This window comes from Nipponia nippon, unplaced genomic scaffold, assembly GCF_047370975.1.
Source record: "Nipponia nippon isolate SJK-2023a ecotype South Korea unplaced genomic scaffold, ASM4737097v1 scaffold_1, whole genome shotgun sequence".
Taxonomy (NCBI): Eukaryota; Metazoa; Chordata; class Aves; order Pelecaniformes; family Threskiornithidae; genus Nipponia; species Nipponia nippon.
The window spans coordinates 120,006,624-120,023,859 of record NW_028262290.1 but is presented as its reverse complement, the minus strand read 5'-3'; the positions used below and the strand labels follow the sequence as shown (position 1 = coordinate 120,023,859).

The 17,236-nt window shown below is 40.3% G+C and overlaps 1 protein-coding gene across 3 annotated transcripts in view; it reads right to left on the bottom strand.

The window, feature by feature from the left end:
- The window catches only part of CPNE4 (copine 4), a 243,640-nt gene that overhangs the window by 46,207 nt on the left and 180,197 nt on the right, over positions 1–17,236 (bottom strand). For all 3 annotated transcript variants that reach the window (XM_087769916.1, XM_087769913.1, XM_087769909.1), the window contains exons 8-10: positions 10,384–10,482; positions 1,026–1,112; positions 363–422 (exon numbers count right to left, since the gene is read on the bottom strand). In XM_087769916.1, coding sequence (XP_087626042.1) covers positions 363–422; positions 1,026–1,112; positions 10,384–10,482 — 246 coding nt within the window. The remainder of the gene's footprint in view (positions 1–362; positions 423–1,025; positions 1,113–10,383; positions 10,483–17,236) is intronic.

Sequence of the window (17,236 nt, the reverse complement as noted above, 5' to 3'; positions counted from 1 at the left end):
GCCAAAGGCCAGTCAGCACTGTCACAGGAGCTAATTCAGTTCTCCAGCTTTTGGGACTGGGCGTAGCTGAGATGGAATTGGTGGGACTATGCCAGCTTAACTTCTCACCGCTGTATGAAGTTGTCTTTACTTTTTGCAACGTGATTGTCATTGCTGCAAAACATAAAAGTAAATCAGCATATTCAAGAAAAATCTTACTGCATTAGCATAGTTCTGTTTTCCGGGCTTAATACATTTTGCAAGACGACATTAATAATTTACCAAGGAATGGCATGTAAGAATAATTTCTCTGTGAAAGTAATGAATCAGTATCTAAGGGGATTCCCTTTCTTTAAAACAAGTTAGAGAAGTAAGACACTTACTGTAAACTGTATTTGGCAGCCTCCCATGATATAATCTAAGAAAGAATGCATCTTGTGGATCTGCAGACAAGAAAGCAAGACATTCAAATTAGCTGTGTACTGCTAAAACATCAGAGAACTGCCTGAAAAAAGTAAATTGGAAGGAGGGAAGGGACCAACTGAAAATAAGCCAAAGGAAGAAAGCCTTAAATATAGTTTGAGACAGAAACAAAAATGTAAACAGAGAAAATATCAAAATTCTAAAACTACAGAAAGGAAAATTCACATCAAAAGCAGAACCAAGCTCTGCTCCTTCTCAGTGGGAAGTCAGTGGAAATTTTGCTTTTGGTTTAGAAGGAACAAGAGCAATTTTGTAGGAATGATGGAAGGATTAGAAGGGAAACACACAAAAGGTCAATCGGCAAGCCTGTAAGTATAAGGGTTTAGTACTGCCCACTCCATTGCATAACAGCAGGGGTAGGGCAAGAGAAATGAAAAAGGAGAGTTGGGGACAGTCAGCTTACTTTTGGGATTCAAGTCCTTGTGTTTACTTTTTGTAGTGGATCAGTTTCCATTGCTATTCTACAGGCGGTTCCACTTTGTTGTCTACATCTCCAAACACCATTAAAATACATTGCTGAGAGCTTAGTAAAGAAACAGCCGAAGAGCAAAATGCATATTTACCTTGCACTGGTTAAGGATGACAATGCCTGAGTTCTTGTAGTTCTTCTTCTTTGCTTTGTACTTGGGGTTAATGCATTCCCATTGTACCTGTGAAAAATAGCAGTCACTGCTTGAAGGAAAATTTATGTACAAATTGAATAATTAACAAAAATGGCACGGTCTGATTTCCACAGTTGACTAAATCCTATCAAATAATGGTGCACACAGAAAAAAATTAAAACTATTAACTATGCAGAGAATGATCTTAACAGAAAAAGGCCCAGGGCAAACATCTGTCTTCAAACATATACGTGTGGACACAGCACTGAGAGAGATACTCAGATTCGTGTGTTGTCGTCTGCTAGTCTTGTAGGTTCAGGTGTTACATAAGCAAGACTGAGAATCTTTTGAGATCATTTAAGAGGAGAAAGAAAGAGGGAACTTAATACAAATGAAAATACTGGAGTGAGCAACCTGAGGCATTGTATTAACTACAAAACTGCCTGTGCAATAGCACTGGTGCTTTGTATTAAACTCATGATTAGAGAAATTCTGATCAGAGATTGCTTGCTTTCTCTTGAAAGAGAGCAATAGTTTCTCCTTTAAAGTCTGATAGTAAAATAAAAAGTTAAGAAAATCACTAAAAACTGAACAAAGACGCAGTTAACTAACTGCTAATATATTTGAAAATTATCCCTAAGAATATATTAAAACCCTTTTTTGAAAATGTTCTGATTAGTTTTATTTACAAATAGTCAATTTTACAGCAAAATAGTCCTACCTTGTTACCGAAATACGTTGTCTGGTTCCCATCATAACATCTCCCAGAGTCTTACTGATTTCCACTTCAAATGTTCTGCCTTCCTCTGGTTTCAGGCAGATTGATAAGGCCAAGCTTTCAGACCCTGACCTCTAATGACTACATATTATTCATGCCTCTCACTGCAGAACTAAAATACATGTTCGTACGTGCAAGTATCTATTGGCATTTGTAAATCCAGATTTGTATAGGTAATATGTTATTAAATAAGGTTAAGAACATTACTATTTTCTTTCAGGGTGTTGTTTTCAAGCACTGGGAGAACACATGTGAGCTGCTAATGTTATGTTGGGTAACATAAAGAATATATCTCCAAAGGGAACCAGGATGGTCTATTATCTAGAAATCCCCATTATGACATTTTGAAATGAAACATATCTGTCTTAAGTGTTACAATACTTTGTCTGTAGTGAAAACCTTCATACAGCATCTGTCTGAGCAAAGTGTTCGAGCACGTAAAATCATTTTTGCCTTATGAACAGCCCCAGCAATTTCATCAAGCTTCAAACCATTGCCTAACAGCAATTATTTAGATGTCTCTGAAGTATTCAGAACTTAGAGCTTTTGTCAAACATCAAAAATGGGAAAGCAAAACATATGGCTTTGGAGCAATATGAGACCTTTTCTGCACAGGAGAGGAGGAGTATTTTCATCACTGTGTTACTGGAGACAAGTGACAGAGTGAAGAATGGGAAAAGACAAAAAAATGTTCCAACTGCAGGAAGCACATCTGCTTGCTCTTCCAGTTAGCCTACAGCTCAATTATTTGTCTTGTGAAATGAATTTTCCAACTGAGAAGACAGGCAGACACAGGCCCACATGTTCAGGGGAAATCCTCCATAAACATTCTTTCTCTACTCAGGAGAAGCATTCAGGCTTAAGAAATAAAAGCTCTTTTCTCCAACTAAAGAGAGCACTCTGTGACACAATTCCAGAGTGCAATAAGCTCATATTTGGGAAGGCAATCTGACAGCGAGGCAAAAGCCTTGCCCACTCGCATCTTGATACGTTGCTGTCTGGCAAAATGGTTTAGCATACAGTTGTCTCCAAACTTACTAGAAGCAGTAATTGAAATTACAGAGAAATTGTGCTGTCTGTGTATTATAAAGAAACTGTAATATATAAAATAGAGAGAAAAAATAGGAGTCAGGATTTGTGTTCCTTCCTTTGACACTGAACTACGCTGGAGAAACCTCATCGTTTTCCTCTGAACACCAAGGTGCACTCACTGAATTTTATCATCCTCCAACACGAACACTTTTCGATGTGTATGTATAAACAATGTCTGACCTATATGAATCCTTACACTATGCACATAATTCCTCTTCTCAGGAAAAGGATTATTTAAACCTGATAAACATTATGTTCATGTAATTCATTTCTGGAAGAAGTTTACACTATATAAGGACTAAAGCAGCATAAAACACTACTTCACGGGACAAAAATCTGTGCCTGTGGCCATCCTCTCAGCTTCTCCGTGCTAACTGTAAAATACAACTAGGAATGTTCACCTACCTTGCAATGCATTTTGAGATATACGGATAACAATTCTCAGCGACTATCTAAAGCTCATTAAAACACTCCATGTGCAAGTCACTAACATGTCATTGGCTGATGTGGATGATAAAGCAAAGGAAAGAACAGACTAGCAAATTCCTAGAAAGCAGGAAAACAGAAAGAACAATTTTGCATCTATTAAATCTGTTGATGTGACAGTATAAAGAAGGGAAGGCAACAGGACAGGAGAGGAGGTAGGAGTCCTTTCCCAATTCATAGCCTTAAAAAAAGAGTAAGATTGTTTTACATAAAACTCTCAATCTTCACTTCCCCACCAAGATCCAGTCCGGCCTTGGCAATTCCCACAGTTTGAGCTGAAGATGTGACAAACATCATTTGAAGGAAATTCCCTATACAGGCCTTGACACATCTCCAGCTCTTCTAAAGGGAAGAGAGTTCAGAATACAGCTCTAAGCAGGTAAGTAATAATGAGAAACAATTTTAAAATATTTTGCTTGCACTGTGAGGCCAAGCTCAATTTTCAGTCTGTTCCTACATTCCCAATATTGACTTGGTATCTGACATGGTTTTTTATTGATTCCTTTTTGTCTCTTAAATTAACTTTTCACTTGAGAGGAAACTAATGCAAGAGTCTCCAATCTGACACTAACAGTAAACATCGTGAAGTTTGGATTCATCATTCTGAAAGTCACTTAGCATTTCCTCTGAATGCCTGGCAGCTCTGGGCTATGCAAGCTCTTTCCTTGTCAAACCACACAGTGAATCTGAAACAGAATGCAACCTGGTTTTAACTATCTCCTGTTCATTTAATATACGTACTGTTGCAAATGTTGGTAATGAACGCCCAGACTATACTGCTTTGGTGTTTCTTTCATACCCTGAAATTTAAACCACCGTGTGGAGAATTTCTGAATGTAAAACAAACTCCATCCAGTTATTCTTCAATGAAAGTCAGTAAACTAATTCTGACACTTGTAAGGTCCTAATCCTCTCCTTGCTGTAATGAGGAGACACTGATCCCTCGGTAGGAGTACTCTCTGCACTGAAGGATGCTGCCTTCCCGAACATGCTTACCCCTTCTCTCACCAAACCTTCAGGAGAGAAGAGCAAACGGTGCAACCACCCATGCCACACACCAGCAAAGGGAAGTGGAGGTGACTAAGTGTAGGTAATCATTGTAGAACCAAAATTTGAACAGTATGTGTTTACCAATAGCGCAAGCTATTCCGAGAAAGAAATGAAGGTGTTAGGAGAGATTAATGTACACTAAGGCAAGAGAAATCATGATACAGAGCAGTTGCTTTCTCTGGGACACTGTGCTTACACACCAGGACATCCGGTAGTCGTGTGAGGAAAGGGCTAGAGAGCTATGGCAAAGCTTGGGTTATCATTAGCATGTTCTCTTGCCTCCCCTGCAATTCTTTTGTTTCTCTCTTGTTCCTTCATGTCCAGCCGCTGCAACAAATTGCATAGTTTGTAAATGACAAAGGAGGCATCACAGTCTAATGGACAGGGTGAGAAAACCCAGTCGATAGCAGGCGGCATTATATCTTGCATTATCCCTTTTTGATACCTCAAGAAAAGCAAGTCACTTCTAAGCAAACTGCAACTCCTCCTGCCCGAAAGGCTAGTTTATTCCTGCCGTCCCTTCAGGCAAGAGGTCAGAATGCTTTTTTTTTTCTTTTTCTGTCCCAGAAAGACATCCACCATGGGAGAAGAGCTGTTTTCAATCACTATCAGAAGTTTCCTCTGGAAACTTGCACCCAGGGAATGAAGTGAAAATCAAAGCGTTTCTTGTTTTCCCAGCCAAGGTCTCCAGCCTCATCCGCGCTCCTGCGGTTGCACCACTGGTTGCCTAATCACACAGATGTGGCAGGTGCCTGACATGGCTGCACCCTCGTCTGAGGGCTCTGATGCCCTCTCTAGGGCCAGCAGCAGCTGCTGATGTTGCAGATAGTCCTGGATGAACCTGCCTATCTCCTGATAAAACTAGACATGGAATTGTCCACTGGTGTCAATAAACTCCTTGGCCCATTACCAAAGGCTTAAAGGCCTCATCCATGCTCAGTTATTTGAAGAGCTACCTGATGCAAAGGCCATGAGTTAGGATCATAGTCAGATACCTGGACAGATGGAGGACCCAGCTCAGATCCCCTCAGGACCCCATCCAATCTTGTGCACCTCAGCAGCTCTCCTCACCCCCCTAAAGACACCCTGAACTTGTGGGAATGTCAGTGGAGGTGGTAAGTACAGTAGGGTTTCTTCCTCCCCTTTCCCTTGTGTGTGTGTGTGTGTACACAGGTGTCCATTTTATGTAATGCAGGAACAGATTTTTCCCTTACGTAACTCCTGTGCTGCATGGGGATCCAGGTGGTTTATGTTTCTGTCACTTCTTTTCTCCCAAATCCCTCTGGTTTTATTGCCTCTATTTAAAAAAAAAATCGTTACTTTTTTCTAATTAGTGGAGGATTTCTCCCTTCAACTATGAAAAGCTTTAATAGTTCTTACATTTTTATCAAGCTTTTGTAATCTTGTTTTCAAATGTTTGATAGATTAATATTAGAAAACCTTATAAAACTGCCACCATATGCACATATTAAAAATATATATTTTATATATATATTTGGAACAAATCCTAAGCATACAATAAACTGAAAGTATTTACCAGTATTTCACTAAAAAAAAAACCCTCACAAATAGGGATGGACTTATTCTTACTGTGTTTTCTTGTGTCAAGATTATGGTGAAGGAGTAAATGATGAATTTTGGAATGGTGAAAAATGTTAAATAGAAGGTTTGGAAATGTCCCCTGCAGATGTGCATTTGAACAACAGGATGTCTTTGTGCCATTTTTTATTGGTGGTCAGTATGAAAACAGGCTAGGTGGCAGGATGTAACAGTCTGTGACAACAAGGTAGTTACTATGGAACAGAAACACACACCAAGCTATTATCCTGAGGTTGCTCATGATCAAGAAGTCTTCTTAAACAGCACGAATGAATTTCACCCGTACCACCAACCAAAGACCAACAAACTTTCCCAGAATTCAGTCCTTTCAGTCACTGAGAAGCAACTGTCACTCTGAAGGAGTCATAATTCAAGACTCGTGAATCTCACCCAGGACCTGCCACATTATAGGAAAGAAATTCATAAACTACTCACGCCATTCCTGATCCAAACAGGTGATCAATCATTCAGATAAAGAATCTTCTCTCCTTCCTTCACACACTACTGGTTCAACCACTAGAAAGCTGCCAGTGCTGGATTCACAACATTTATCTAAATGATGCCTGGCCTCAAACACAAATTCCCAGGAAATCTCACAGTGGAGGCAAGCCAGCAAGCCAAATATAAGCTCATCTGATCAGAAGCTGACACTGAAAACTTGGGATAATTAGTACCCAACCCAGGAATGGAACTGAAACAGTCTTAGAAGCACCATCACCTCCTTTAAGTAAGTAGGTGACGCATATCCATTCTGACCATCTCAAGTGGTTCTGTAGCAGTTGATAGATTGGCTACAAGATAATTTTATCTTGTAGCCAAGAGGGGGAGGTTGAAGAGTGGGTCAGAATACTCTGTGCTTTCTGGAAGATGAACTATGTACAATTAAAAAGCAACTTCAAGAACCTTGTCAACTCCTCCAGAGGTGAGGTGAGCTGAGGAAATGGTGAGACGTACTAGCAGTTCACAGATGACACACAGTTCTTCCTGCTCACCAGCACAAACTAATATGTTACTCCCACCCTTATTGCTTAATGCTTTTATGACAACTTGTGGAGCTGATACCAACTGATACAGATGTTGCTGATGGGCAGAGAGGGAGAGCCATGCCATTGGTGTAGTCTCCTTTAACACCACACAGATTTGCAGCTGGTATGTAAGGAGAGTTCCTGGATCCCCCGTCAATGACAGATGTTCCCTCCTATTCTCTCCAGTTGCCTGGGAGAGTGAAAAACCCTGGGTGACAATCACTAGGGTGTTTTGATTATCTTTTAATTATCTTTTGACAGAACTATAGCAATGTACTGTGGCTGGCCATAAAGTCTACTGCACAAAAGAAAATATAACCAGAATAAAAAGTTTCACTGTGTCACCTTAGCAACTCAAACAGGGATGTCAGACCTGAGTTCTGCTCTTCACACTGGCTTCCACAGCATCTGAGATGAAATTCCAGGTTTTGGTCCTCATCTTTGACACTCACTGTTGTGATGCTATGTGAAAGAATGCTTGATGCCACGGGCTGAAGGATCATAGAATCATTAAGGTTGGAAAAGACCCTTAAGATCATCGAGTCCAACCGTAAACCTATCACTGCCAAGTCCACCACTAAACCATGTCCTCAAGCACCACCTCTACCCTTCTTTTAAATAAAATGTAGCTGGCAGTTTTATTCCTCTGACTGAAAGGAGTACTACATGGAAAACAGAACATTTTCTGGTCTGAGGCTATGAAAAAGTCTCTTCTAGGAATGAAGGGCTATGTCTAACCTACTCATCTCCTCACCCACATAAAATTACATTTCTCTGATGTGGCCTTCTTTATTAGAAATACCTAGCAACACATCCACTTGAAGGCAAAACACCTTCCTCCTCCTCTGCCATTCCCTCAAGGTTTACTAAACTCCCTTTATTCAAAGTAAACACTCCATTGCACATGCTTTTTCTTTGGGAAGAATAAAACTAAAGAAAAAACTGACAAATGCTAATCACATTATTTAATGTTGCACAAAGGATGTTGAGATAAACTATACACTAAGATGTATTTATGGGGTCCGCAGCTAATGGCATATATTGCCTTTAGCAGCAATCATTATTTCTGAAGAATAGAGGAAAAGGAGATCGGATGAGGGAGGGTGGGACAGAAGGAGAGAAAAAGAGAGAAAGGCAAAGGGAAATTGCTCTCTGGCTCCAGCCAAGTGACAAGTGACATGGTCTCCTGCACAAGCGACCTCTCCTGTACAACATGTGATCATAACACTTTTTCCATAATAACCATATCGTTTTCACCAGGATCCGCTCAAACTCCTTACTGCTTGTTCTTGCCTATCGTGCTTAGTGCTCACTGAAGCCTGCTTTCATCAGGTGCAAGAGCCATGTGCAATATACATGTGCATGTATATTTTTTGGCAATATTTATTACCCACTAAAGTGGGTAAATAAATAGTCATTTCACTATTAATTACTATCTTATCCACTAAATCATGTTTTCCTCTAGAACAGACTACAAAACAAGGACTAGAAGAGAGAAGGGGGGAGGACTGATTCTCACACTGGTGGCAGTTGTGCCCCATGAGAACTGGCTATAGCAACAGCATCAGGTTTTGCAGGTGCAAGACCACAGAGTAACTGCACAGTAACAACAGAATGAGAGCAACAAGAAATAATGCCACAACAACTTAGGCTTGTGGAGGAGAAAAGCTGCACTTTTGCAGTGAAAAGCAGATTGCAGTGTTACAGGTGAGAGGCAGCCTGTGAATGGGAAATGGCAGGCCCTTAGCAAGACACAGGTTCAGGCACTTAAAGCATTGTGCAACATTAAAACATTCCTGGACGGCACTCTGATACTGCAGTGTCAACCCAGAACAAGAATTGACAAATGGTCGTACTAACTTCTTATGCCTCTGAAAAAGTAACCATCCTTTTCATTAGCTGAGGATGAAAAGAGCACACTGTTTCTCCATCATAATAAAGAACATACAGTTTATCCTTCACAGCCATTCCTGGCACTCTGGACTGCAATTTGCTTGTCCCAAAGACACAACAAGCTGTGTCTTTGGGAAATGACTGTGATGTCCTTTGAAGACATTTACATTGGAAATACAAACCCTTTACCACTCTCACATAGTCATTTCCCAGCCACAGGTATTTGTATACAAAATTGGAGTGTTGTCACATCACTGGCCTTGTTAATGTTATTCACTCTGGAATCTGTTTCCTCTTTAGGTAGGTTTTATTTCCACTCAAATTCAATTTGGATTAAGTTTTGATCCTCTGACTTAATTTGAGAGAACAAAACAGGGTTTCATTTACACTCAGGTTCTGTTCAGAAGTTATTTATAATGGGTTAATATATGACTGATATACATCAACAGTATTTTCCACACATGGAATTTGCTGAACTCTGGGTTGTTCTAAGAACATCAACAGAAAGTAACTAGAAGAATCATAAAAACTTCTTGACCTATGGAATAGCCTGACTGCTTACCATTTATTAAACAACTTTTGACTCTTTGTTAGCTTTCTATTAACACATTATAAATAGAACCTTAACATAAAGCCCAAATAAATCTTATTAGGCATTTGTGTTTGGTTTTGAGATCACCAGGAAGCCGTGAATACAAATTATCAGCAGATTAGAAAGTCAACATTTTTAACTCCCCCTCAGAGAATTTATCAAAACTAACACCTTCAGGAGTAAGTAATAATAGGAAATGACAATTTCTGGAATTAGATATGCCCAATCATTTATCATATTCAATAATTACCCTCAACTTCAATTTGAAAAGATCAGGCTGACATAAAGAAGTTAAATTATTAATAAGCTAACAATTTCATTTTCCCTTAGGACTGTAATTCAGGAGATATTTAGGAAACGGATCAGTTTCATCCTGATGGGTTCAAGTTAGAGCTGGCAGCAATGAACGTAGCACATGAGAAATGGAGAAAGATGGAGAATGACCCTCACACAATGAAGGCCTTTAGGCCAGTAGGGAAATGCTTTGAGTACCCATAACAGCACAGCACCTCATAGAAACCATCTGCTTGGGCTCAAAGCAAATCTTAGCAGAAAGAAAGGCCTGTAGAATGTGAACTAGAAAAAGACCCTAAGTATTTCAGGCATGGAAGTACAGGAAAGGCTGCTTTTTGCATTTTCAGATTATCATGTCCAGATAACAGTGAAACCTATAGGAGAGATCAACGCAGCAACTAACTTCTGAGAGATGATGACACAACGTCACTTGCTTTATTACAGGATTGTCTGAGGAACATTGCTCTACAAAGCTCGCATACTGAGATTGCTTGGGTAGTTTCCACTTACCTGTCTTCCTTCCATAGCTCCTCGCATTTCCTTGAAAGTCGAGCTAAATTCTCCAATGAAGTCATGCTTTCCATTGGAATCCCAGTCCCAGACTATGCACTGAGGAGGCAAAGGGGAAAAGAACAAAAGAGCACATTTTTCTTCAGATACAAAACAGGTTTTATTGAAAAATACTACAGGGGAAATTACGATATGCATTGAGTGGAGTGTTTTATCTGGAAGGAAATAACAAGACGTATTAAAAACATATTGTCCAGATCAAAATGAAATGACAAGTGGAATCTCAACACAGCTTGCTACTGACAGTTGTGTGTTATGGAGCTGGCTGACGAAAGCAAGTTCATGTATTTTAGAAAGAAAGGATTCCTTGACTCCATCTTTTTGTGAGGTGTAAAAATACAGGATTATGTGTATTTGCATGTTCATGGTCAAATGGTGTCCTGAATTAAGAGTAACTTACCTCATTGAAGTGCTTTACAAATATAAGTTAATATTCAAAACACTAGTTGCCATGGGCAAACATTACCATTCTCATTTTTACAGTCAGTGAAGGTGAGACAATAGTTACAGAGATCATTTTCTGAAATGGCTTTGAATTTGGTGCCCATATCTTGGCTGTTGTCCAGTGTTGCTCAACAGTGACTATTCAAACCAAACCTCACCGGTAGTCGTTCCTAAATTCATGCATAAACATGAATATCTCAATGAGTTTGAGCTGTGAGAATTTTATTTACAGACATTGCTAAATACAATTCAGCTAGCCAAGACTGAAGCACATAGCAATAACTACATGCTTTGCTAAATATTAATTTTAGAACTGGCCCAAGTACAACAAAGAGGCTCACAACTTTAAAGAACAAAATCCCCAATTCAGCCTCATGATCTCCCTAGATAAGGCTCGCATACATTGACAGAATCAGGAGGCCTTTACTGAAAATGTCCAGCTACAAAATGTCTTTTTTTCTTCTTCTTTTTTTTTTTTTTTTAAAGCAGAAATGCCTCAAAGCCATCTGCACTGTCACATGAGGAAGGCACTGACATTTGGCTATCAGATGGCTTTAAGGGTAACTTTGACTCCATCCTGGGGGCCAGGGTCTTCTAGGTCTGTGCATGGGTGAGGACTGGACTGGTGGAAGTAGTAGAGGAGCTCCCTGCTGAAACATAACTGGGGATGGTGGAGCAGCAATAGGGGGGTACCAGGCTTAACAACAGTAGGTTTATCAGGCCACTTTGTTTCATTGAGGCTCAGTGCTTTTAACCCAGCAGTGGTGGTCAGACAACACAAGAGGAAGAGCGAGGTTTGCTCCTCAGAGAGTCCACAAACCATTTGAAGCTTGCTTGGTCCAAAGGGGCACTTTGAACTAACCCAGAAGGGAACTGAAATCACTGGATCTCGACTGGATCTTGAGTATTAAATATTTCCAGAAAAGCATTTTATTGAAACAGACTTCCATGTCCACCAGCTATGCTTTCTAACCAGGCTGAATAATCCAGTCAAAGCTGGTATGTGAGCACCGTGGCCAATCCTTTTCACTGGACCACCAAATCAGTGGTTTGTAAATTCACTTTGAGGGTAGGAGGAAAGACTCTATAGAAAACTTGAGATATGGGCAAAACGACTGAATTCTTTAAGTGAGAGCAAACGGACAAAAAAAGTTTCGGGGGAAAGACTATCTAAAACAACTTAACTCACTACAGGCGGGGGCTCTCACAAAGTCAGCCTTAATGGGTGTTCATCACCTAACATCTTCCCACCACAGCCATAAGTTAATAAATAGCCTCTTCCACACAAATGTTTGTCCATGTGAAGTCCGTTGGCTTGAAGCATAGGTAGGAAGATATTTGATCTCTACATCTAAGATAGTTACCTGAATTTATTATGCTGTTAAGTACCCAGGCACCTATTTTGCCTTTGCAGAAGCAACACAGGTGGTGATTTCACTAAATTCATACCTAGGACTCCTCCAGGCAATATAACACCACCCACATTATCATAGAATCATAGAATCATTAAGGTTAGAAAAGACCTTTAAGATCATTAAGTCCAACCGTTAACCTAAGACTGCTAAGTCTACCACTACACCATGTCCCTAAGCACCACATCTACCCGTCTTTTAAATACCTCCAGGGATGGGGACTCAACCACTTCCCTGGGCAGCCTGTTCCAGTGCCTGACTACCCTTTCGGTGAAGAAGTTTTTCCTAATATCCAACCTAAACTTCCCCTGGCGCAGCTTGAGGCCATTTCCTCTCATCCTATCGATTGTTACTAGGGAGAAGAGACCGACCCCCACCTCGCTACAACCTCCTTTCAGGTAGTTGTAGAGAGCAATGAGGTCTCCCCTCAGCCTCCTCTTCTCCAGGCTAAACAACCCCAGTTCCCTCAGCTGCTCCTCCTAAGACTTGTTCTCTAGACCCTTCACCAACTTTGTTGCCCTTCTTTGGACACGCTCCAGCACCTCGATGTCCTTCTTGTAGTGAGGGGCCCAAAGCTGAACACAGTACTCGAGGTGCGGCCTCACCAGTGCTGAATACAGGGGCACGATCACCTCCCTGGGCCTGCTGGCCACACTATTCCTGATACAAGCCAGGACGCCATTGGCCTTCTTGGCCACCTGGGCACACTGCTGGCTCATGTTCAGGCGGCTGTCAACCAACACCCCCAGGTCCTTTTCCACCAGGCAGCTCTCCAGCCACTCCTCCCCAAGCCTGTAGCGTTTCATGGGGTTGTTGTGACCCAAGTGCAGGACCCGGCACTGGGCCTTGTTGAATCTCATACAGTTGGCCCCGGCCCATTGATCCAGCCTGTCCAGGTCCCTCTGTAGGGCCTTCCTACCCTCCAGCGGATCGACACTTCCACCCAACTTGGTGTCATCTGCAAACTTACTGAGGGCGCACTCAATCCCCTCATCCAGATCATCAGTGAAGATATTATCATTTATGTTCCTTTTCTTTTATAATGACTCTAGCTTTCTTTTGATCTTTCAACTCTGTTCCACTTAGCCCCAGGAAGAGATTTGGTTTGATGCAAGGGGAATTTCTCTGATCCATACAGAAGATGTGCAGTAGATGTACAAAGAACTGCCCATAGGGAAAGCGTACAGGCATATCTCTTATTGCTACTGATGTTAATCAGTCGAAACAGTTCACTGGTTAGGCAAAGACCTGGTTCTTGAGCCCTCTGTTACTTTTCCATCCTATCACCTGCAATTTGGCTTACCTTTTTTATGAAGGGATCCCAGACAAAAAGAAGATCTCCAGATCAAAAAGTGAAAATGTTTTGCTCTAACACTTGGAGATCCTTTTTAGCAGCTTTGACACTGGGGGGTGGGGGGGTGGAGGGTAGATGGAAAGGGGGGGAGTTCCTGTGTATTTATTTATAGGCTAAATTTTATACAACAGTAATCAGACGAGAGTGGGTTTCTGGTTCTGATAGTGGTAATGTTGCCTGGAGCAAAACTAGACACAGTATTTTCATCGCTAGCAGCCTGGAGAATTCTTGATGATGACATCTTCACTAATAATCACTCTGTGCTTATTATCAACTGCAATTTTTAGATTAGCTGGTAACACAAAAAATCCAAGAAAAAATAATTTAATTTACAAAAAACCCTGAAACCGTTTTTGTTTCATAGAGCTTGAAACAGCTTCATTATCTTTTTCTGTGAAATTTCTTTTTAATATAAATTAGTCAATTTTTATTCAAATTACTTTCTAAATACTTCATGAAAAAATGGATTTCACAGATGAAGCATGACTTAAAATTATTTTTTTTTCTGTAATGATTGTGAAAATGATTTAAGATCTTAAAAGTAACACTACATAAAAAGATTCGTCAAAATGTCATAGCAAAATTGATATAAATGTGCAAAAAAGTATCGTTTTAGTAATGCTGGCAACTCTTCAAAAAATGTTTTTGAAAAAATATCTCTTTCTCAAAGAAAAAACCCAACCCTTATTGTGAAATTTTCCAACCAGATTTACTTTTCAGGTTTTGTCTTTAAACTCTATTGAAGCATAAATAAAAGAAGAGACCCAAGGTTATCAGAGACCTCCAGGAAAAGGTACTTTGAAAAATTTCTGTTAGGATGCTAACTCTTATGAAGCGGGAAAAGCTCTGAGTGCTGATTTGTGGTTAGAATTTTAACCGGAGATGAGCTTGTTTCTTTCAAGCTACAGGTTTTCTAACTTTAACTTTCTCAAAGCCAGATGTTACTTTAGTCTTCATATTCGCTTCACGGAAAAGACAAACAATTACATTATTATCTCAGTGCCATTTGCACAATTAGAGCTAAGGGAGAAAGGGGGTTCCTGCAAGTACATGCATTACGACTTCTTTTTTTTTTTTCAGAGTTTCACATCTGGCCATAGCAATTAATTGTTAGTCTCTGAAAAACACGTTGTACACAGTAATGCTTCTGCATTTCAGCTGTATGTAAAAAGTATTTCTGAAACATATAAATACTGGGATCTAGAAGTTTTTATAAAAAACGACTCAGACAGATAAAATAAGCAGGGAAGGACCTTTGCAAATAATCCAGAATCAGGTAAAGCCCAGAGGTGATAATCAGAGGATTATTTCCCTAAGGAATACTTTAAAGTTTTTTGGGTTGTTTTTCTGTTTGGTTGGTTGGTTTTTTGGTGTGTGTTTTGTTTTGTTTTTTTTTTTTTTTTTTAATTAAGAAGGCCCTATTTGCTTTTCAAATCAAATCATCCATACATCATTCTTTATCTTTAGGCAAACCTTAATGTGCTCTTTGGGTCTGTACTCTTATAGGTTGCTTAAGCAGATGATTAACACTATACCTACACTCTATTAAAAGTCTCATTGATTTAAGGAGGCTTTCCATATGCTTAATTTTAAACACTGATGAGTCAGTGTTCAGATAACTGGTGAAAGAATTCAGTCTCCTACCTATTGCTTACAAGCTCAAATGCAGGGAATAAAAACTTCTGTCTAATGCTGGATGGTGATGGAACAGTGCTGACTGGAATGATGGAGAACATCTTCCACCCCTGCATAGTCCTTCCTCCCTCCCCAAAATACCTGCTGACTGCAGGGAGAGGGAACACTGCTTCAGGCCCTCTCAAGGACAGGCGCTGTGCCTGATAGAGCTAACCAGCAGACTGAGTTAAGAGGACATCAGAGGATCACTTCTGCGTATCCACATATTCATTCCTTCAGCTTTTCTTCTAAATGCCACAAAATGGAAGATTTCTTTTCAGGCTGAAATTGAACTTTTCACCAGAGAAAGGAGGGAGAAATGTCCATTTATAAAGAAAAAGATATCTCAGGTGGATGCAGATGGAAATTTTCCCTGGTTTTATTTCTGTTCAGCTTTTTCACCAAGCGTATATATGACAATACTCTCACTACAAAGGGAAATTCTGAGCAGCATGCAAGAAAAATTGCATTGGCGCTGGAGCTAGAACAGCACAGGCTTCTCTGGCTGAATTTCCTACTGCTGCCCAGATGATGACAGCTAGATTAATCTTGCTACCTCTGTGTGAGCAAAAAAACTCACTTGCACAATTTCTGATTTCAATTATATTTCACAAAAATATAATCTGGACCATCCTCCAGCTCCAGCCAATACTGATGTTCTGTGATGTGATGATGCCTAGATAAGAAATAAACCAGTTTCTCTATCCAGTGTCTCCTGCGGAGTGAGGGAGTTTTCCTGTTTGATAATTCAACAGCAAAAAAAGAATTCCTACCTCAGATCCAGATCATATGATCCAAACTCAAGCATTATTTTTTTAAAGTTTAATTTCTGTGATCTGACTTGAGACAAGAAAGTGGTGTTCCAAGTCTCAATATGAGAGTCGGACTATGTTTTCTCTGAACAAAATTCTTGTACAATTGTCATAAAATAATTCTTCCCATGCTCACCATCCTATCTAGCTTTAACAAGGAAAACTAAGTAAGAGAAAAGACTGACTACTGTAAGCATGCATTTGTGTGCGGGTGTCTGTAGGTACTGAGATTATTTTCCCTATATACCTTCAGGGAAATGCTTCAAGTGATTTGTCCCCATTAGGTTGTCATGATGAAAGAACTATTATATGCAGCACCTTTGGGCAGGGGTAATGGAGAGACTTGTAACTTAACCTTGCAATTTATGAAGCAGCCCAAAACATGCTCTGAAGGTTAGTTTTTAAGAGACTGGCAGTGAGTTTCATGACTAAATCCTGTCTGGAGGCAGCAGACAGCCAGACCATGGAAATGTACTTCTTGAAAATAATCCATTTAAGTTTCCCTCAGCTGGCCAGACACTGCAGATTATAGCATGCACAAAGCCAGCAAAAACTAGAAAACTCCTAGTCTTGCCAGCCTGAGTTTTTCCGGCTCTGCGTATGCTCAAAGTCCAATTACGAAATGTTAGTATGGCTGGTGCTGGTACTACCTTGCGACCTGGCTGGAGAGGTACAGTGTAGGACAGCCCTCTGGACAACATAAGAGCTTACTTAACTTAAAACACTTCACTAACTTGTGACCAAAAGATACCGGCTTGGGTGGAAGAGAAGACCAAATCCTTGGTCCACTGTCCAGCCTCTCTATACTAGCAGAAGAGCAAAACAGCCAGAAAGGCAGCAGCCTCGAGCAGCCAGTGTAGTCCCTCGAATAGGAGGCTCCCTGCTCTGATCTGGCTCTGATGCACGTGAGATCCTAGTTCATACATTGCATTAAAAAGGAGAATTGTCTCTGTGTTGTTACTTCAGCATCTATCCCCTGACACTCAATAAGTAGTGGAAGGGATACCTTTCAAGGAAGAGAATTATCTTTGTCCATTAATTGCCTGTAGTCCCTAGCTAGGTGTTAGGGGAACAGGACTGAAAAAGAGTGGTTTAAA